Source organism: Mus caroli, chromosome 17 (genome assembly GCF_900094665.2).
Source record: "Mus caroli chromosome 17, CAROLI_EIJ_v1.1, whole genome shotgun sequence".
Taxonomy (NCBI): Eukaryota; Metazoa; Chordata; class Mammalia; order Rodentia; family Muridae; genus Mus; species Mus caroli.
In genome coordinates this window covers 10532983-10556190 of record NC_034586.1, presented here as the reverse complement: position 1 = coordinate 10556190, position 23208 = coordinate 10532983, and the positions used below count along the sequence as shown (strand labels likewise).

Sequence of the window (23208 nt, the reverse complement as noted above, 5' to 3'; positions counted from 1 at the left end):
TTCAATTCTATCACCTGTTTGGTTGTGTTTTCCTGTAATTCTTTAAGGGATTTTTACGTTTCTTCTTTATGGGCTTCTACTTGTTTAGCACTGTTTTCCTGTAATTCTTTAAGGGCTTCCACCTGTTTTGCAGTGTTCACCTGTATTTCTTTAAGTGAGTTATTAATGCCCTTCTTAAAATCCTCTACCACCATCATGAGATATGATTTTAAATCTGAGTCTTGCTTTTTGGGTGTGTTGGGGTATCCAGGACTCACTGAGGTGGGAGTGCTAGGTTCTGGTGATGGTGAGCGGTCTTGGTTTCAGTTAGTAAGATTCTTACGTTTGCCTTTCGCCATCTGGTAATCTCTGGCATTAGTTGTTCTAGCTGTCTCTGGCTGGAGTTTGTTCCTCCTGTGATTCTGTTAGCCTCTGTCAGCACTCCTGGGAGTCCAACTCTCTCCTGAGTCTCAGTGCTCAGAGTACTGCCTGCAGACCACCTCTCCTCTGATGGGGAAAGAGCGCAGGGGTCTGGAGCTCAGATCTGCTTCCTTGCTGAAGATGACTGCCTGAAATGGGGCCTGTCCCAGAAGCTATGTTGCTTCTGCAGTCTGTAGGCTCTCCTGCTCAGACTGGGCTCTGAGGGACCCAGGATACAAGATGGCTCTCTCACCTGCTCAGGTAGTTAGAGCAGCCACTGGCGGCCACCTCTCCTCTGGCAGGGAAGGAGCTCAGGGATCTGGAGCTCAGATCTGCTTCCTGGCTGAAGATGTCACCCCGAAATGGGGCCTGTCCCAGAAGCTATGTTGCTTCTCTCATTCCCTTAGTGTTATAACATGACTACACAATGCAAAACCTTATTTTCATTTTTATGATTTTAAATGTAGAATGTTTAGTTGTAGTCAGAAGTAAAAACATTGGTCATTTCTTTCCTCTTCCCTTTCTTCCAGGTATAAACCAAAAAGCAGGTATAAGCCTATTTTCAGGTTGCCAATGACCAGTGGGGCAGACATAACCAGCCTGTCAGCGGTGAACGACTTTTATTCCCGTATCCTTCCTCTCAGTCTGTTGATGTGCCTTGCACTGAGCATGGCTTTTTGGCAAAGCCCTTTCTGGGTATTTGAGAAGCCCAAGGTGTCATGCTGGACATAAAGGTCGGATGAATGGTTCTCCTTGGGGAATGTGGGATCCTTTGCAGTAATTGTAGGCAGACTAACCTTATCTTAATAGTTAGAGACTCCCTCGGGGAAGAAGAGTTTGGACAATGATATAACAGGACAAGCTCATAAGACTTGTCTGTATTTACTGAGCCATGTGTTGTTGTCATTTAGTGTATTTCTTAGTAACCTGTCACACTTCAGATAGGCATCCTTGGATTACATGGACTGGAATGGCAAAATGCATAGCAGTGGTGGTATGACAGAGCACGGTGCTGTGTCTACAGCTTGCGCTGATGAAAGCCGTAGAGGGCTGTGCAGGGCCTCACGCAGCTGGGCTCTGTCTTTTCATCTTTAGCTCACACTATGAGTTCAGTCACTGGGGGGCGTCTCCACTTTGTCTTGTACCATGTGCTCGCCCACTCCCCGTGAGCTCTGCTGCCTCTTCTGCTTCTGCCCCAGCTGGGAGGCGGGTGTGGTAGAGTTGTGCTGAGTATTTTCTCTGGAACTTCAGAAGTTCTTTAGTCCATTCCTGAGTCTTGTGAAGGTCCATTTGTGTGCTCATAGGTGAGACTGCTGAGAGGACCCTTGACTGACTTCTGCAGACATCATCCTCACAGCTGGCCGGGACCGGGCTGTTGAAGTTTTTGATCTCAATGCTGGCTGCAGCGCTGCAGTGCTTGCTGAAGTCCATTCCAGGCCTGTTCATCGAATTTGTCAAAATAAAGTGAGTTGGTAGATAGTATAGATATTAGTTAAAAACTTTGAGCTGAAAGTGTTTAACAATTATAAATGTAGTATGATGCAATTTTGTAACTATTGCCAGATCCAATATTAGCTTTTTCTGATAATCAAAGTATGCTAAACTTTCTTCTGTAGCTATAGAGATCTCAAAGATTTATTATTTTTTAGTATTTTTAAATTATGTGTGTTTGTGTGTATCTGTGTGGGTACCAGTGTCCTTGGAGGCCAGAGGTATTGAATTCTCCTGGAGCTGAAGTTAAAGGAGCTTAAAGGTTCTGCTATCTGGGTGAATGGAACCAAACTCGGGTCCTCTATAAGAGCAGTGTGTGGGCCATGTCTCCAGCCAATGCAGATATCTTGACAACATTGCATGGCATTTTTTGTTGGTTGTCTTTGACTAATTATGAATCCGTGTAAATATGCTAGCAGTGCATCTTCACGTAAGCTGGGGTCAGTCTGGATGCCCATGTGATGGTGGGAATGAACGACAGTCACGTCCACTGCAGGCTGTGGCAGTCTCTCCCTGAGCTGTTGGATGCAGTTCTCCTCTTTGACATATTGTGGGTTTTAAAGATGTGCTCAGCTGCACTAGAGGCTGAGGGTAACAGTGTAATGGACTGAGTCCTCTCTTAGGGCTCTGTTTCTGGGATAAATTCCTTAACCAGAAGAAGCTAGGAGAGGAGAGGGTTATCTCAGCTGAGAGTTTCTAGTCCATCACAGAGGGGAACTGGGGCAGGAACTGAGATAAGGGCCTCAGACAGAAACTGACGCGCACGTTGTGAAGGAGTGCTGTTCACTGGTTTGCTGTTCACTGGTTTGCTTCTCCTTGCTTAGCCTAATTTGTATACAACTCAGAGTTACCTGTCTAGGAGTGGCACCACCCATAGGGGCTGGGCCATCGCATATTAATCATTAATCAAAACATTCCCCACAGACTTGTCTCTGATGGAAACATTGTCTTAGCTGAGGCTTCTCTTCCCAGTTAACTCTAGTTTGTGTCAAGATGACAAGACAAAACCAAACAGTAACAAAAACAACCAACAAGGGTAGTTAGTACCTAAAAGAGCATCTAAGACATGAAAAATGATGATTTTAAAAAGATCTGTGTGTGTTTGTGTGTGAGTGTATGCATGTACCATGCTACACATGTGTTGCAGGATTTTCCCTGTCCAATCACATTAGGGCAGTGGGAGGCTTGTGATTGGGCAGGAGAAGGGAGGTGGAGCAAAGAGTTGAGGAAACAGAGAGAGAGGTCTGAGGAGGAGAGGGAGAACCAGAATGGAGGCTGATGTGGTGTTATCAAAAGGCTAGAATAATTGTGTTAAAACTTTATAATTTTCATTTGATTCTGAAGTTTTTGTATTGGCATCTTGTAAATTGTGTTATTATTGATACATAAATCCGATTGGCTAGTTAGGCATTAAGAGTCTTTATTCTACCGGGTAATTAGGTGTTGAAATGGCTAACCAGGAGTGCATGGGGCGTTGCGTGAAAATGAGAGGAACTTGGGGGCCCCATCTGAGAGATGGCCTGGTGGGAGCCATGTGGCCTAGCAGGGATGGCAAGTTGGCAAGCTGAGAGATGGTGCAAATGAGATCACCTGGTGCAGGGGCTAGCTCTAGACATATCCCGCAACACACATGTGGTAGAGGAAAACCTTGAGTGGCAGTCTTCGACTTCCAAATCTTACTTGATGCATGGCCTCTCTGCTCTTTGCCACTGCACTGTGCACTTCAGTTTAGCTGGCCTGCAAGCTTCCAGGAGATCTGACTCCATCTCATTGTGGGAGATTACAGGCAACTTCCCCACACCCAGTTCATAGGCTCCAGAGATCTGAACTCAGTCAGTCAAGCTTGCAAGCTTGCAAGGCAAGTGTCCTCAGCAGAGACATTTTCCTGTCATTTGTTTGTTTGTTTTGTTTTTGACTAAAGATGTGATTTTATTTTTGAGACAATATCATCTCATTAAGTAACTCAGTGTTGCCTGGACTTTGTAGTCTTTCAGTGCTAGGGTTGGGATGTTTCCCCATGAGTTACTAGCCAATAGGCCTCATAGGCCCCCAAATAACCCAGGCTGTTGCCATTGCTTTTGACTTCCACCATAGCTAGACAGTGAGACCCATTGCTGAAGACACTACACACTATGACTGTAGGACATTGATAAATGAAGCTGGAACTACCCTGCAAACTAACTTCCTTCCTGCTGGCTGCCTATCATAGTAGGTGCTATGTAGGCACATATCTAGTAGTGGACCCTGCACATTATAATACTCGCCCACTGGATAAGATGTATTACCTGGCACAGTAGTAGTAGCATTGCTATGGGAGCGACCAACTGCTTTCTGGTTGGATTTGAGGAAGGAATTGAGTCCTGGTCATGTAAACCTGGTCACAGAACCCATGACTCAAAATGTTATAGGCCCTGGGGGAAAGGAAACTAGCAGGCCATTTTGTTAAATGAACATGTTGTTGAGCTGCCTTCTGAATATTTATGTTTGTACATGGATTAATGATGTTCTAAACCGTGGTCAGAGAAGCTTCCTTTGGTGATATATGTATGCATGTGTGTGTTTGGGCTACTGTCAGTGCAGACTTGTGGTTTGTTAGTGCGGAGAGCAAGAGACAGTTGAGTGTTAACCCCTAAGTAGGACATCTAGAACAAATCTTTCTCCTCCTGCCCCACGGGCTCAGAGGATGGGAAGTTGTGTTGTGAAATGCTGTGCTCTGAATGTGACATGGCCACTGCTTATAGCAGCTATGGCCACCTGCATAAGATCAAGCCAGTTACTGTATACTCCAGCATGGATGGGAGAGGGACTTGTAAGGCTCTACTCAGGGTGAGGAGCTATTAGCCATCAATGGCTGCTGGAAGGAGGGGATAGTGATTTGTCTGTGGGGTTGTAGCTCCTGATAGTTGCCCAGGCTCTGAAGGATGCCCCATAACCATGCACACAGCACGGGCAGCACTAATCCGACCTAGTGGGGCATGAAAAGCAAGAGCATGAAGGTGGAAGGGACCATTGAGAGGTCGGGAGGAAGTGGAGGGGTTTGGGTTGGATAGATATGCATGTGTGCAATTGTGAAGGAGTGAGCACAACATTTTCTAAGATGCATCTGTCTTCTGAAAGAGCTCCCTCTTCTTTAGCTGAGACAAAAGTAAGTGCTAGCTGACTTAAACATTCTCAGTAATTCATCTCTTTCATGAGATTAGATTTTATTTCAATCTTGTGTTTAAAATGGTCTTTTCTCTCTTTAAACAATTCATCAGATGTTTAAATTCCATCCAATGGAGTGGGAAGGCAGTTACTTCTGTCTTTGTGATTAACTCTTAGTTTAGTATCCACTCCTAGAAGCTTGGTTAAATTTGTGAGTGCTTATATCATCTCCTCCACCTTAACATTGCTTTGTATCTGAGGACACATATGGCCATGCATGCTTCTGAATATCTATGTTTGCATACTGCTTAGTAACTTAAAATGTCTGTGTTGGTACTCTGCTACTCTCCCTGTACAGATGGTACAAAGCAAGCACGGTTCTTGTGGCAGAGGGACTCATAATCTCATCAGAAGCGTGTATAACCACACAGACTCTGTCTGTCTGCTGTCTGATCAAACACATGTGGACAAAGGGTAGAGAAATTAGGAGTATGTTCACTGGACCAGAGTGCAGGAAGTAGACACTGGGTGTTATGTTCTGGTGGTGAAGCAAAGGGAGGAATGGACAATAGATACTGACTGAAGCAGAAACATTCCCAGGTATGGTGGAACCTGATCAGGACCTTGAGATTTACTCTGGGGATGGCGGCAGTCATTGCAGAGTTGGAGTGCAAGTTGAACAAGGTTCAGGCCTTGTGTATGAGCTTGTGATTTGTAGCAGCTATGGACCAGCGGTTAGTTTGGCTCAGCTATTAGACATTAGTAGCAAGGATGTTAGAGGGAGTGCAGTGTAACTAAGAGGGCACGAAGCACAGTGACTGAACTTTGCTCTCATTCTCTTTGGGGGTGGAGTCAGAGCTTGCTGTTTGCACAGGATGCTGCCCCTTGAGGTGGAGCAGAGCTGTCACTGCTGAGTGGGAATGTATGTGGGATTACTGGACTACCCTGGAGGCCTGGACCTGCTGTTACCTGGTTGCTTCTTAGTCACTGTTTGCTTTCTGTGGTGTGCTCTGAGGTGCTGGAGTAACCTCATGAGATGCCTGTTTGCTCTGCCAGTGTCACGAGCATGGCATGCCAGGAAGGGACAGGAGTGTATGATGCATGCGGTCCTGCTTGTGGTGTACCTGCTGTGCTGTGGGACAAGGAATCCTTGCTCTCAGATTCCCTGCTGTACCACAACAAACGGTGCTCTGCGCTCTGGCAGAAGCAGCTCATTCCTCCACCAACAGTGGAACTCAGTGTTTCATTTCCTACACATAGAATTAGCATCGTTTTGACTTTTGCAGTATCCACTGGCCTGGCTCTCTTCCCTTGGGTAGTTTCACAGGCCTACCCTACCCTCAACCCCCAGGCCTGCCTCCTCCAAGCTAAGAGGGTCAGCAGGAGCTGAACCAGCCCTGCTTCAAGTCTCCCGGGACACACTCAGTCAGGGTGCTTATCCCTCCTTTAGCAGCTAAGCACTTTGCGTAGCCCTTCCTCAGAAGATACATCCTCTGCTCACAAGTCCGCCATGGTTCTTATGACAGGGCTGAGATGGGGACAGCAGACTATGGGTTGTGCACAGAGTTAGGGAAACCTGTAGTTGCCTATAGGCAGAGCCAGTGCTGGCCAGGCAGGCAGTAGACTCCGGATTCAGTGTGTTGTCGGAAAGTAGATAAAGCCTGAAGATGACATTTTTTTCATAGGATACCGGGACAGTGTCAGGCTCTGAAATAGGGTTGTGTCTACATCAGTGTCAAAGTGGTTCTGAGAGGATTTGGTGATGCTGCCCCATATTATAGGGCAGGCCTGCAAGCCTTCAAGGGTGTGAGGAAGCATGGCCTGGCTTGTTCCCTTCCTGGTGATGGCTCAAGGCATGCTTTTCTCTGAGGACTCTTCCCATGGAATGTGTCTGCCTGAGGCTTGAAGGGCTATTGCATGCTTCTGTGCAGTGACTGCTGTGTGCTCAAGTTCCTACCCATGTAGCCTCGTGGACTGACAAGCCTTTGAGAGCCACTGTAGTGTGCTCTTAAATGGTAGGTGTTATGTTAGGAAAAACAGTTCTTCTTTTAATTTTTAATGGGGAAATAACTGGTTTAACTTCCTGAAAGTAAACATATGATGGAATTCGATGGAATGCAGGGAGAGAGTATGAGGTCACTGAGGCTGGCACCATACTTAGTGGCTTGTTTTCTGAAGATGCCTCTTAAATTTTCATACATGGACACAGAGTACATCAGAACAGCCAGACTCACCACAACCATGTGGGTGCTGTAGTTTATGAGGCCCTTCAAGTCCAAGCACAGACACATCTAGGTCATACTTGACCCAAATATCACATTTCACTAAGTATAAAGTAGGCCAGTTCTCACTCTGTGAAGCTTAGGACTTAAAGCGGTCACTCCAGTCAGGGCCAGTGAGGCCTCTCTTGAGCGTTCCCATGTACCACCTACAGCCAAGTTCTAAGGATGCCTTCCAGTGTTAAGCTGGACAAGTAGGCTTTAATTCACTGTCCTTCTATATTTATAAGAACTCCCCTGATCTAGGTTGATGGCCAGACTATATTGCTGTGTATTATATCATAAAATTATTTATTTTTAGATTGAAAATATTGTCTTAATGTTTATTGGTATCTTAGAATTATATCAGATATTTCTTCTTTATTTAAAACGTGTTCTAAGAACACTTAACAAGTATTCTAGTTTCCTTAATGTTGCTATGGATAAAATACTGATAATAACAACTTAGGAGAAGAAAAGATTTATTTGGCTTATACTTCCAGACACTGTCCATCATTGAGAGAAGGCAGGAACTCATGGGTGAACCTGAGGCAGGCCTGCTTATTACACACAGCCTTACTCTTGACCACGAAACTCATTAAATCAGCCAAGAAAGTCAGTAGAAACCATGGTGGAGTATTTCTTAGTGGAGTATAGGCACTCTCATGCTTAGCCAGTTTTCTTACATAGCCCAGGACTACGTGCCCTGTGAATGGTACTGTCTACAGCAAGCTGGGCTCTCCTATACCAATTAACAATCGACACGTCACAGGACAGTCTGTTCTGGGCAGTCCTTCAGTTAAGCTTTGCTGCGGGATAACTCTAGGTTTAACTAAAGTGAGCTTCACAGCTATGATACCACTGTGTATCCGATTTCTTGACTATAAATGGAGACTGAGTGGTTTGTTTGCTAAAAGGATGAAGGGCTAAAGAAGTGTGCGAATGCTGTCTGGCACAGTTAATCCTTAGAGTGCGGCTTGTTACCACTGAACCTACTGTAAGCCTTAATTTCCTGTTTGTAAATGAAGAATGACTTCTAGGTCCATCTTATATGTAGTTTGTTATAGTATTTCAAGTAGTCTTATGAATTACAGTGTGTTTGAGGAAGGTTTTGAGCTAACTGGTTTCTCTGGTGGGGCTCAGTTGTTTTACACAGCCATCTTTCTTCTGGGAGACCACCAGAGTCATCAAATATCAACGCCCGGACTTGCCGAGTCCTGTGGTACATAGTCATGTGTTTGACTGCCAAGGTGCAGCTCAGTGTTCTTGACATATGACAACTGCAGATGGCTCAGTGCTCATCACGCCATAGGTGACATCCAGTTAATTTATTGAATAAAGATTATGATCAATATGTGCTGTTTTGCAAACATGTTGGTGAGAAAACATGCTGGTGTGTAAACATGCTGGTGTGCAAATTTACTGGTGTGTAAATATGATGGTGTGCAAATATCTTAGTCTTTTATCTGTTGCTGTTTTCTAGTTCTGTGGCTCTCAGTGGCATCGAGTGTGGTAAGCACACAATCAATAGACAGTAAGGTTAGAGTGTACTTGCTTAGTTACCCTGCTAGCTGGCGTTGTTCAGCCTGGGGCTGTATTCTGAGAATCACAGAGCACACTTACATAGGCTAACATACTTGACATCAACCTTGTTGCATGTGCACGCTGTTATCTACATAGGTTGTTGTGCTATTCATGGCTACATGGAAGGCTTAAGTCCTACTCTAAATCAATTTAAGAAAGGTTATGTTGACTTCTGGGTTTAGATTCCAGTATTGTTAGGTGTTATTAGTCTTTACAAGTTTATCTTTGGATCTGTGAGATGGCTTAACAGGTAAAGGTGCTTGGGGCTAAGCCTGAAGATGATGTGAGTCTGATCCCAAGGCCCTGCATGGTGGAAAAAGAGAACCAACTCCTGCAAGGTATCAGAGGGCTGATTATACACGCACTGTGGTGTGCTTCCCCTCCCAAATTAAGTAAGAGTTCAGAAAGCTCTTAACTTTTGATTTTCCCTATCTGATTACAGGGATCATCCTTTGTAGCCCAGCATTCCCTGGCATATAATCTTTTCCTGACTGCAGCTGTTGGTGATGGAATTCGACTGTGGGACTTGAGGAACCTGAGGTAAGGCCAGCCTGCAGCACAGCACTGCCCTGAGGGAAATTGGAGCTGAGCTGGGGATGCAACCTGACCCTTGTTACAGATAATACAAGGCTGTGACTAGTCTCTAAGCTCTGGAGAAGACTGCTTCCTATACAGATTTGATGCAGTCACTTTGGGATGGTGGAGCATGGGTGCTAGTCTGTTCTCTGAGGGCTACCACATGCAGCTTCTGAGAGTCAGAGATGTGAGAGGTGGCGATTACACTATAGCTACAGCCATCCCAGACACGGATTCCTGTCACACATGTCTTGCTTCCACTGGACACCTGCACTGGGCTCACACAGCTCCCTTGGAACTGCACTGATGGTACTTCACCTTGGGCTGCTTGATTTCCCTCTTCTGAAGACATTTCTATTGAAGCATTAGCCTTTATCTTCTGATACTTACGATATTGCAGGCCATTGCTGTATAGAGCACATGGAATGCAACAAAACTGACAAATGTTAATATATGTTCATAGTACACAGATATTCACAAGGAAACACGAGCAGTATGCTTGCCTTGTTCTTGGTCAGTAGAGGAAATATACAAGCACCACCCTGCGTAAATACAGTTGCATAAACTCACTAACTCGTCTCCGTGGCGGGGCTTATATGGTACTTGGTAAGTTGGAGGTACTCAGTCCTCTTATTAGAGTCCTACACCTCCCCTAAAGCTGTGGACTGTTTCTCTATATCATTTGGGATTTTATAAAATCGATTTGAAAAATTTATAATATCCAGAAAATGCTTATTTAACATTTCTCCTGTATAAAGGTAAATTCACTCTTAGTTTTGTCATCTGTGGGAATTTATTATTTTTGAAAAAAAAGTTTGAATTATTTTAAAGATCCCCTTAATTCTATACCATTTAATAATTCTCAATATCAAGTTTTTTCAAGGATGTAGTTCAGTGGTAGAGTGTCTAGGATGGAAAAAGCTGTGGGTTTGAGTCTCAGCACATACATAGACATCTAAGAAAGCTTTGGTTTTGTAGATAGTAGCTTGTTGGTTTTGTAAAGGGAAATGTGTTGGTATCTTTGAATTTGCCTTAAGCTGTAGCAAGCACTTTCTGCCCAGCTGTTTCTCTGTCCCCTTGCAGGTGTGTGCGCTGCTTTGAGGGGCATCCAAACCGCTCTTACCCTTGTGGAGTTGCTTTTAGTCCTTGTGGAAGGCTCATGGCTTGTGGTGCGGAGGACAGACATGTATGTATGTGTGCCTGCTCTATAGGGTTTCTAGGTGGTGGTATCAAAAAGACCTTGAGCCCCATTGAGTACTGGGATAAAAATCTGTTTCATGTCTGACAGTATTTGAAGGCAGTTACCCAGCATTAGAAGTCCATAATAGTAAGCTGTGATTGCGAACGGCTCATTTTTACTGAGTCACAATACACTCTCACATGTATCACTCATTTCTTCATGTATTAGTCATCCCAGACATGGGTACGTGCTCCATGAACGACTGTAATGTGTGGTGTAGGAGTGACAAGGTGATGGCATCAAGTGTTACACTTCAGTGCAGCTCATGTGTAACAAGGCCTTCCCTGTCTCTTAGAGAACTGCATGCGTCTCCCTGTGTAGCTGGCTCTCTTCCTCTCCACCTTTCCTCTATGCCAGATCCATATCTCCTGCAGATTCGGAACTCAGAGATCTTATAGTGTCCCAGGACTGTGCAACACACTGCCACATAGCTGGAGGCTAAGCCCACAGAGGAGGCCAGCCCTCTCATGAGACCTTGACATAGTTTCCTTGGCTGGAAACTATGCTGCCCCTCCCTCCTTCTCCACTGTGTGCCTCAAATTGCTTTATCTGAAAGGTCACTTAATGGTCACTTGTCTCCTATAAAGTGTCCTCATAAAGTTCCATATTGAGGGTCACATGAGGCATAAAGATGGTGGTACCTAAGCAAGAACCTGAGTCTGAGCTGAGGGATGCTTATGAGGTACTGGTGCAGGATAGTGCAGGTGCCAGCATTGCTTGTTCTAACCCAGCCCCTCAACATCGTCTGCATAACATGCTCAGGCTTCCATGGGAGAGGAAAGAGACTACTGTCAGCAAGCAGGACAGAACTTCAGGATGGCAAGACACATGCATTTCCTCGTGAGGAGATGCAAATTAAGTTCAATGATCACCGAAATCATAGAGAAAAAAAAAGAACAGCTTAGAAAAGACACGAGATAAGTAACAGGCACTTTATCCAGCATTCATTAGTGTCTCTGGAATACAGCCAACCTAGTTTCAAAACAATGGCAAACTTTACTAGGAAGCTTTGAAGACTTATGCATCATTGACTATACTTTTGTTTGAGTCTACCATCATTTCTTACAAGCCCTTTGTGACTGACACTTTGCATTCAAGTAACATAAACAAAGAAAAGTGTTTTTCTGAGAAGGTCACTGGTTGACTTCATATGTGGTGTTTTATATCCTAGCGCTGTGGCTTTTTACAGAAATGAGTGTTTGGCATTTAAGCAGCACAGGACTCCACTGTCACAAAAAGGAAGGGATCCAGGGCTTTGGTTGTTCCTTTATCACGTTAGAATGAAGTGATGGTCACCGTTCTGCTTTTCAGACAGCATTTAGAGCAGCAATGCTAAACCTGTAGGCTGAAAGATATCTTGCATATCAGGTATTTGTGTTACAGTTCATAACTAGCAAAATTTTAGTTATGAAGTAGTAACAAAATAATTTGTGGTTAAGGGGTCACCACAATATGAGGAACCATATTAAAGGGTCATAGAGAATCAACCTTCAAATCAGTGGATTTGTAGTCTTTTATTGTGTATATCTCTGTGTTCTATATGAAAAAACATATGCAAAAACCGTGCCTGAAGATTAACAAAAGAATCACTGGAGGTTTAAGTGAGAAGAATGGACATTTTTTTTTCAATAAGGACAAGAGCATTGGCCAAAGAGTAAAAAGTAACTCTGTATTTTTTTTGATTTATTATTATATCTAATTACACTGTATCTGTCTTCAGACATCCCAGAAGAGAGCATCAGATCTCATTACAGGTGGTTGTGAGCCACCATGTGGTTGCTGGGATTTGAATTCAGGACTTTCTGAAGAGCGGTCGGTGCTCTTAACCGCTGAGCCATCTCTGAACTCTAACAAACCAATAGTCATCTGGTTTGACTGATCAGTTACTTGTGAAAAGCATTTAGGTGGGAGAGCTTGTCCCACCCATTATGGTGACACTAGGGAGCCTTTAAGAGTAAATCAGAGGATTGAACAGATTTTCCACATCCCACATGGACAGTGCTTAAAAGAATGCCATTCCAACGGTCTTATTCAGCATCATACTCTGGTCTCTGGATGCTATCCCAGCTCACAGACACCAAATAACTTTGGCAAACAGGTGGGTCAGCTCTGTATCAGAAGATATGAGGAGAGCCAAATGATAGGAAAAAGTATGCGGGTGTTATGGACACACAGTGAGGTCATAGAAAGAACAAGAACAAGGCCATGAAAGAAGCCATATGATGAGGCTATTAGAGAGAAGCAGAAGGGTATCCTGGTCACATAGGGAAGTCATAATAGAGAAGCAGGAAGCTAGGCTAGACATATAAGCCATTGAGACAGCATCAAGGGCTGGAGAGATGGCTCAGTGGTTAAGAGTACTGACTGCTCTTCCAGAGGTCCTGAGTTCAATTCCCAGCAACCACATGGTGGCTCACAACTATTTGTAATGGGATCTGATGCCCTCTTCTGGTGTGTCTGAAGATAGCAACAACATACTCATAATAAATAAATCTTAGAAAAAAGAGACATCATCAAAGGACACTGGCCAGGGGAGGAGTAGGTAGGGGTCAAAGAAAGAACTACAGCTGATTTTTAAGACACATTGCTTAAAAAGATCTGTATGCCTAAGATAATAGCTAGAACCATAAAACTAATAGCCAAAGACAAAAATAGAACCAGCACACTAAACCAGGTTGGTCTGCAGGACAATGACAGCACAGTCCCCATGTCAAGGCTTACTTCCCAGGTTGGTCTCCTGAAGAACAATGACAGCACAGTCCCCATGTCAAGGCTTACTTCTTTTTAAGGGCAGGAGTGATATTTGTCTGGTCTTTACTGTGGACTGTATGTCTAGTTAGCCAGTTATCCTACTTGATAACAGAAAGCTGTCTTTCAGAGAATTCTGGACAAGTAGGGATGAATGATAGAGTTAGAGAATTCTTTGAAGTCTTAAATGAAGGAAGGGATTTAGGCAAATGTCAAAGACCGATGGCCCAAAAGTGGCTTGAATACACACTTCTCTGTATGGTCATCAGGTATATGCATAAGGGCTATGTCATCAATACAAAGGAAAAGCAAACAGAACCACTAGGAGACACCACTTGACACACGCCAAAAAGACCAGGGGCAGGTCTGGAGAGGTGGCTCAGACCTTCTTAACAATCAAAAGGACAAAGTGTAGATGGGACTGGAGAAGAGGCTCAGCTGTTAAGAGTGTGGGCTCCTCTTGGTACCTAGCAGCTATGATGGATGATGCACAACTGCCTGTTACTTCAGTCCTAGGGTATTTGGACATTCTGTTATGGCCTTCGTGAGCATCTCCACTCATGTGCATCTATCTCTCAACAGATGTGTACACATACACAACTAAAAATAAAATACTTCATAAAGATGGGTGGTGACAAATGCGGCTGAGGATTCAGAATATTGGAATCTTATACATTGTTGCCAGAGATGTATGTAGACAGTATGGTGTGCCCTCAAAAAAAAAACAAAAACAAAGCACGGTCCTCCCTCCAAATCTAAGCTGTTATTCAGCAATGTCACTCCTGGGCCTTATTCAAAGAATTGGAATCAGCAGCTCCAAGAGATCATTGTATCTCGGTGCTTATGGCAACCTTGTCACACCTGTGAAGATAGAAGTACTCACCCGCAGGCAGAGATAGGGGCCGTGCCCCAAATGATGCTGGCTTGGCCTGGCTGTGTCAGACCTGAAGCAGCAGCTGCCTAAGATACACAGAGATGAGGAAAAGTGTACTTTCCAAACAAGGAAAACAGACATTTTATTTCTGTACTTTACTTTAAAATGTAGCAAAACTCCATTTGTAGACTTTACTTCAGAACCACCATGTAGCTACTGATAGAGCAAGCCACTAGGAAGTTTTATACCTGAAGAGCTTTTTTCCATGGGAACAGGAGTCAGCTTCAAGGGGATACTTGTTAAATGGCTGTTTCTTTTATTAGCAGCGGACTTTTAGAGAGTGCCTTTGACACATCCACAGCATCCCAATAGGATAGACTACTCTACCAGATTTTGTCCTTCAAATGAAGCATTCATCAGGAACTCTGGATGCGTATCATACCTGTGGAATGTTAGTTGGAATGAAAACTCTCTCCACGGACTTATGTGTTTGAACCCCTGGGCCTTAGTTGATGGCACTGTTTGGGAAGGTTGAACTTAGCAAACTGGGACAAGCTGGGAAAGTTTACAGCATCACCCCAAATGAGATTCTCTCTCTACTTCCTGTGTGTGTGTGTGAACATGTAAACAGTCAGTTCTTGCTTTTGTTACCTGCTACTGTGCCTTCTCTACCATGTTGCCTGTAGCCCTAAGCTAAAATAAACTTCTTTTCTTAAGATGCTTTGGTTATGATATTTTATCACATCAACAGAGAAGTAACTACTACACGTGGGAAGTACCGCTGCTTCTGATAGAGCTACTTCTCAGTCAAGGGCAGAAAACCCCAAAGTACATTCTAACCTGAAGGTACCCAGTTCTCTCAGACTAAAGACAGAGACAATGGGGCATCTTTTCCTATAATGTGGAACTGTAAAGTAGGGTTGGCAAAGGCTGTGCACCTACCTCAGTATCAGGCATCAATAAGAGTACTTGCTTCGCACTACTCAGAGGGGTCACAGAGGCTCTTATGACAGGAAGTAGAGTGTGTGCATTTAGGTTACAGAACTGAATGCTGGGCAGCACTTAGCCTGGGACCAAACGCCTGAGGTGAAATCAGAGGGATTGATGGGTAGGAACCATGGATTCTGTAGCAACACATGCAGCGGGTGACATCACCTCCTACCCCACATCACATGTCTATATCCATGCCCATCAGAACCTCACAGCAGGCGCTGATGGCCCGGGCTTATGACAGGAAATAGAGGATATTCCTGCATTTAGAGGTGAGAGGAGATTTGTGACTAAGTTCTGTCACTTGGCTGGCACCATGTCAGTCTTGTTAGATGTCACTGTATTCTGGGTCAGCCACAGAGCACAGCTGAGCCGTAGTTTGGAGCTGGTCACCAGCCCTGTCATCTCAGAACATCTGCTTGTCTTCTCTCCTAGGCTTATGTGTATGAAATGGGCTCCAGCAGCTTTCTGCACCGTCTTGCAGGACACACAGATACAATTACTGAAGTGGCCTTCAACCCAGCAGCTCCTCAGGTACAGTCTCCTCCCAGTGTGAGCAGGGTCATAGTCTCCTGTGTGAGCAAGACCTCTCAAGTTTATTCTGTCTCCCAGTGTGAGCAGGGCCTCTCCAGTTCCCACCATCTCCTAATGTGAGTAGGGAGGACTTCTCCAGTTCCCACCATCTCCCAGTGTGAGCAGGGAGGCCTTCTCCAGTTCATGCCATCTCACAGTGTGAGCAGGGAGGCCTTCTCCAGTTCCCACCATCTCCCAGTGTGAGCAGGGAGGTCTTCTCCAGTTCATGCCATCTCCCAGTGTGAGCAGGGAGGGCCTCTCCAGTTCCCACCATTTCCCAGTGTGAGCAGGGAGGCCTTCTCCAGTTCCCACCATCTCCCAGTGTGAGCAGGGAGGGCCTCTCCAATTCATACAGTCTCCCTTGTGAGCAGGATCTCTCCAGTTCATGACATCTTCCATTGTAAGCTTGGTCTCACCAGTTCATACTGTCTTGTGGTACTTGTAAAAGATGATCAGAGTTTATTTTGATGAACTATTAAGGCATTTAAAAGCACATGTATCTGAGCACAGTGCCTATAATTTTAACACTCCAGAGATTGGTACAGGAGGATTATCCTAAGCCACATACCTAGGACAAGGTCAGCCTGGGCTATATGAGAACCTGTCTCAAATAATGAAGGAAAAAAACAGATTATATGTTAGTACCAGGAGAGGAAATTAGGTAGTAACCTTATTGAGAGAAAGAGAAATCTGGAATTTTTATAATTAAAAGTATTTGTCATTCAGTATATTTGCTCTTACTGTAATATAGAAGGCACCCATAGATATGGTTCTGTCTAATCTAAATGTGAACACTGTAGACAAGACTCAGAAAGCAAACAGGAGAGAGGGTTAAAAAGAATTTGTATGCAGGGAGAGTACCTTAGGATGTAAAGACACTATCTTAATGAGAAAAGGCCAGAAGGATATAAGATTTGCAAACCAGCTGTGTACAAAATGAATATTCTGAAAAATGAAGACAACTTGAAAGTATTCAGATTTTGCTACATTTTAGTATCAGGAGCTTCAGTTTCATCTTGTCTTCTTATGATCAAGGTCTGATTCAGAGAAAGAATCATGTTACTGTGTGGTTGTATACTTAGCATGTCCTGTGTGGAATAGCATTGTGTTGGCCCATCCTTGTCAGTGACATTGTACTGCTGTGATCCAGGGCTTGCTGCAATGCCTGACACATTGTTAGTTTTGAATCTTGATGTCCTGTCAAATGATATAATCAGTAAAGCTTGCTGTGTAGTTGCCAGAACTCTGCGCCACTGAACTGCTGGACCTGGTGGCCCTGTCACACCCAGTTCCTTCCTGGGTCCTGTCTGATTTCTATGGTCTGGCTTTAGAGGTATAGGTTAGCCACCTCCTTTTCTCTCTGCTGTCACATTCACTTGAGTGATTGTCACTTTCTGGTATGTTCATGAGTGTCCCTTCCCCCTTCCTTCCTATGATTCATTCTTGTGTTTACAAGCTTCACTACTCTATTTGATTTTGAGTTGCTATGTCCTCTTAATGAGTTGAGGCTTTGTTATTATAAAGTATGTTCTTTTGAGCCATGATATGCATACATACTAAGGCAGCCATGCTTGTTTCTGTCAGTGTTGGAATGATCTGCCTTTTTAATTTGCTTTCACGTATATATTTTTTGATCATTTTTTTCCCTCTTCCAACTCTTTCCAGTTCCTCCTCACTTCTATACTCTCCAATGTTGTGTGCTTTCTTTCTCTAAAGAAACAAACCTCCAAAATAAAAACAAAAACACTAAAACATGAAACAAGCCACACACAAACCCATGGGCTCTGTTGTGTGTTGTCCAGCTACTTCTGAGCCTGCCCTAAGGTGTGGCTGATATGCCACTATCACTCAAGGAAGGAGAATAGATTTTTCCCTTCCCCAGCAAATATCAATTGCAAATACCTTTTTGGTTAGGGGTGGGACTTTGTGCCCATGTCTATTCCATGCTGGAATTTTAACTGGCTTGAAACTCTGTGGGCAGAACCAGTGTGAACCATCACCCAGTTTTTATGGCTCAACAGAGCAGCAGCAGCAGCAGCAGCAGCAGCAGCAGCAGTAGAACTTCAGTGAGAACAACCATCACCCAGTTTTTATGACATGCAGGCCTTACTTTCATGTTTGACCTTAGAAATTCCAGATCATGTGAGAGACATGATTTATTCAGTATTCTTTTTTTTTTTAATATTTTTATTACATAGTTTCCTCAATTACATTTCCAATACTACCCCAAAAGTCCCCCATAGCGCCCCCCACTTCCCTACCCACCCATTCCCATTCTTTTGGCCCTGGCATTCCCCTATATTGGGGCATATAAAGTTTGCAAGTCCAATGGGCCTCTCTTTCCATTGATGGCCGACTAGGCCATCTTTCGATACATATGCAGCTAGAGACAAGAGCTCCAGGGTTCTGGTTAGTACATCATGTTGTTCCAACAATAGGGTTGCAGATCCCTCCATTGTGGGCCCTGTGATACATCCAATAGCTGACTGTGAACATCCACTCCTGTGTTTGCTAGGCCCCGGCATCGTCTCACAAGAGACAGCTATNTTTGGGTCCTTTCAGCAANATCTTGCTAGTGTATGCAATGGTGTCAGCGTTTAGAAGCTGATTATGGGACGGATCCCTGGATACAGCAGTCTCTAAATGGTCCATCCTTTCATCACAGCTACGAACTTTATCTCTGTAACTCCTTCCCTGGGTGTTTTGTTCCCAATTCTAAGAAGGTGCACAGTGTCCACACTTATTCAGTATTCTTAATGCCATTTAGCATTCATTTTACATTTTTGGGGGGATCATGTAGAAAGCTACTGTGAGCATTCTTGTGTCACCATTGGTGTAGATGGGTGTCCTTTCTTCCTTGCCTCAATGTGTATGCTTGTTCAGTGTCAGGGTATTGTGCAGCCAACTTCAAGAAAATGGTCATACAACCTGACACCCATCATTACTGGGTGAGGCTCCAATCTTCATACTCTTGGCTATATTTAATTTTGTTAGTCTTTTAAGCATTAGCCAATAAAGTAGATGTATAGGGTTGTTTTTAGTTTGCATTTATTTCACATACTAAACATTTTCATATATTCATAGACCCATTTTAAACTTTTATTATTGAGTTGCAGAACTTTGAAAAAAATGTCTTCTATGGCCATGTGTCTTAAAAATATGTATGTGCATACATGCAAATATTTTCATTAGTCTGTTAGAATTTTTAAGGTTACAATGATATCCTTTAGTGAACAGAAATTTAAAATTTTTAGGAACATTATCCATGGCTAGTATTTTGTACAGGATGTCTAAGAAGCCTTTGCTGACCCAAAGGCTAGAAAGATCATCTCCTATTTTCTTCCAGGAAACTTAGATTTCTAACTTATATTTTGATCTGTGATATAATCAAGTGTATTGGCATGTCATCCTGTATAATTTGACATTATTGAAATCTAATTGTTTATAACACCCACCACCAACCTCTGTTATCCCTCCAACATGGGTTGAGGTCTCGGTTAGGCTCTGCTGGCTCCTTAACTCTGGGGCTCATTAGGAGCAAGATATCAGCAGGGCTAAACATCTAAGAGGTTCTCCTCAGAAGACTTCTTAGAGACTATGTGTTGTCCATATTCCAGACTGTACATTGTTTCATCCTTAGAACCTAGATGAATATGGCCTTTAGATCTGTTTATAAACTTTCATCTATATTGATACAAAATTGATACATTATTGTCATAGTATTAATTGTCAACTTGACACACCTGGGAAGAGGACCTGTCTCCAACACATTGGTCTGCAGGCAAGTCTGTAGTGCATTTTTTAAAGTGATGATTGATGGTGGGAGTATCCAGCCCACTGTGGGCAGTGCTACCCCTGTGCAGGTGGTTCTGAGCTGTATAAGTAAGTAAGTCCAATAAGTGACAGAAAGGGGGACAAACCAGTAAGTGGCACTCCTCTGTGGTTTCTGCTCCAGTTCCTGCCCTGACTTCCTTCAGTGATGAACTGTGATCAGGATGTATAAGCCAAATAAACCCTTCCCTCCCCAAATGGCTATTGGTGATGGTGTTTATTACAACAGAAACCTAAATAGGACAATTATATCCTAAAAAATTGTAAAATACAGGTAGTCTCCAAGGAGATAATAAAAATTATCAAGTCACCAACTACTTAAAAAAACCCAATGAAAATTTTATGTTTTCTATTCATTTTTTTTTAAAAAAACATGTGATTTGAGGAAAATATTACTTGAAAATAATGTTTTATAACTGTCATGTATGGCTATAGCATACACCTCTTGTGTCATTTAATATTTTATGAATTTTTGTTTATAATAAGTGACTAGTTTTCACACACACAAAGTTAACAGCAGGGCTGTGAGCTCCTTTAAGGTTTACTGGCTTCTGTCTCCCACCATGCTTACCCAAGCTGTTGGTGTGTTTTAGTTCTTTGTGGTTATAGTATTGAAGGCCACAGCTGCTTGCTGCCTATAGGCTGAAAGCCACTGAAATCTTCACCACACAGAAAGACTCTAGCAAAGAGCCTCTTTCCTGGATACTGTGCACTGTCCAGCATGCTTGCCTTTATTTTCCTTTTCCTTTTCATAATAGTACCTGGTACATCCAGTTTGATGCAGCAAAGAATGGTGAGAAGAGATATCCTTGCTTTCCTCTGATCTCGATGGGAAATTTCCAGGTTGAGTGTAGATGCTATTTGTAAATGCTATTACAAAGTTAAGGTTCCTTTTCTTCCTGCCTGATGAGTTGTCTCTTTGCTGTTGTCTCAATGAGTGGGTGTTGGATTTGTCAAATGATTTTTTTTTTTTCATTCACTGATGAGATCATGTAATTCTTTTTTAAGCTCATGGGCATGATGGATTACACTGGTTTTAAAATGTTGAACACAGCTACAAAAAACCCTACTTAGTCATAATGCATCATGCTTTATGTGCAATGTTATATTAGATGTACTAATGTTTGCTGAGCACTTTTATATCCATGTTCATGAAGTATATTGGGCTGTATTCTCTTTCCTTGTGATGTCTCTGTCTATGCTGGCCTTTGGCTTTGAGTACTAGCCTCATATGATGAATAACTAAGCATTCTCTGTTGCTAGTTTAGCAAAGGAATTATAGAGAATTAGTATAAGGTCTTTCTTGGATGTTTACTAGAACTTTCTGGTGTCCATATGACACCTTCTGGTGCCTTATGTTTTAGATTATTAATTATTGATTCCATTTTAAAAAGTAGATATAAGTCTAGTTACATTTCCTTTTGCTTTCTGTGTGACCTTGAGCAAGAACTGTAGACCTGTTTGTAGTATTGCTTTGTTAGTCTCTTAATATCCACACTATCTATAGTGATGTCTCATTAAAATGTATTTTCTCTTGTGTTTATTTTTCTTAGCTTAATCAATAGCTTGTCAATTTTTTTTTTGAGACAGGGTTTCTCTGTATAGCCCAGGCTGTCCTGGAACTCACTTTGAAGACCAGGCTGGCCTCAAACTCAGAAATCCGCCTGCCTCTGCCTCTCGAGTGCTGGGATTAAAGGTGTGCACCACCACGCCCAGCTTAGCTTGTCAATTTTATCCATCACTTAAAATTAGTTTCCCTGGTTTCCCTCATTGATTGTCTACCTTTGGGCTTGTTGGTTCTACTGTGGTCCTCTCTGCTTTTGTCTACTTTTCATGCTAGGGTCTAGTTTTATCTCCTTTCAGGTTTCTAAGGAGGAGGCTGAGATTGATTTTAGGTCCTTATAATTTTCTAATAATTGCATTTAGTATATCCCTCAGTGCATGGCTGTCAAGGTGTTCTGTAACTTTTAATAAGTATGTTGTAGTTCTCATGTAGTTAAAGATAGTCTAAATTTTCTTAGGAGTATTTTTTCTGTGAAGTGTATTATTTATTCTGGATTATAGTTATGTTATTGATTTCTAGTTTAATTTCACTGTGGTATATAGAGTAGGCATTGTATAATTTTTAATTCTTTTAAACTGGTTAAAGAATGTTTTATAGTTCTAAATGTTGTCGCTCTTGGTCAGTGTCCCATACAAGTTGTGAAGAAATGTGTGTGATGCTGTGGTCAGATGAAGCAGACCATAAACATCAATGATATCTACCTGATCAATGGTATTATTGGGTTCACCTGAGTCCTTATTGATGTTCTCTCTCCTGGATGTGCCCATTTTTGGTAGTGTGATGTTAAAGACCCCAGTTATAATGACAATTTATCTGTTTTCTCCATGGTACCATTTATTTTTCTGTCTCATGTAGGCATGTGCACAGTTAAAGTACTTATTTGTTTTTAGAAAATCAACCTAATGCCTTTATCTAGCTCTGGTAACTTTTCTTGCTTTGAAATCCGTTGTGTCTGCTGTGTATAGTGCTGCTCCTGTGCTGTTCTGGTCAGTGCCAACTTCACATACATGTCACAGTCCACTTCTCACACGTATGTGTATATATTCTAAATGTGATTTCTTATAGACAGTATGGGTGTAGCTTTTTGTTGTGATTTGTTATTTGTTTCAGTTTTTGTCATTTATTTATTTATTTATTTATTTATTTATTTTGGCTTCTGTGGCTTTAATTAAACATGATTCAATTTTCACTCCTTTCTTAGTATATTAGCTTTAACTTTTCATTTTAAGGCTTTACTCCTTTTGGCCTTTAGGTACTTGTACTGGCTGGTTTTGTGTCAACTTGACACAAGGTGGACTTATCACAGAGAAAGGAGTCTTAGCTGAGGAAATGCCTCCACGAGATCCAGCTGTAAGGCATTTTCTCAATTAGTGATCAAGGGGGGAGGGTCCCTTGTGGGTAGTGCCATCCCTGGGCTGGTAGTCTTGGTTCTTTAAGAGAGCAGGCTGAGCAAGCCAGTAAGGAACATCCCTCCATGGCCTCTGCATAAGCTCCTGCTTCCTGACCTGTTTGATTCCAGCCCTGGCTTCCTTTGGTGATGAACAGTAATGTGGGAAGTGTAAGCTGAATAAAACCTTTCCTCCTCAACTTGCATCTTGGTCATGATGTTTTGTGCAGGAATTGAAATTCTAAGACAGTGCTTATCCTAAAGCTTGCATTGTACCTTTATAACTAATTTTACACAATAGCTACCTAATATGGACATTGGGAATACATAGTAACAATTTCTCATCCTTCCCCCAGCTGTGAATACATAGTAACAATTCCTCATCCTTCCTCCATCTGTGAATACATAGTAACAATTCCTCATCCTTCCTCCATCTGTGAATACATAGTAACATTTTCTCATCCTTCCTCTATCTGTGGATACATAGTAACAATTCCTCATCCTCCATCTGTGAATACATAGTAACAATTCTTCATCTTTCCTCCATCT

The 23208-nt window shown here is 42.8% G+C and overlaps 1 protein-coding gene across 2 annotated transcripts in view; it reads left to right on the top strand.

The window, feature by feature from the left end:
* The window catches only part of Wdr27 (WD repeat domain 27), a 130144-nt gene that overhangs the window by 53648 nt on the left and 53288 nt on the right, over positions 1 to 23208 (top strand). For both annotated transcript variants that reach the window (XM_021186482.2, XM_021186481.2), the window contains exons 20-24: positions 930 to 1027; positions 1742 to 1863; positions 9319 to 9416; positions 10536 to 10638; positions 15740 to 15838. In XM_021186482.2, coding sequence (XP_021042141.1) covers positions 930 to 1027; positions 1742 to 1863; positions 9319 to 9416; positions 10536 to 10638; positions 15740 to 15838 — 520 coding nt within the window. The remainder of the gene's footprint in view (positions 1 to 929; positions 1028 to 1741; positions 1864 to 9318; positions 9417 to 10535; positions 10639 to 15739; positions 15839 to 23208) is intronic.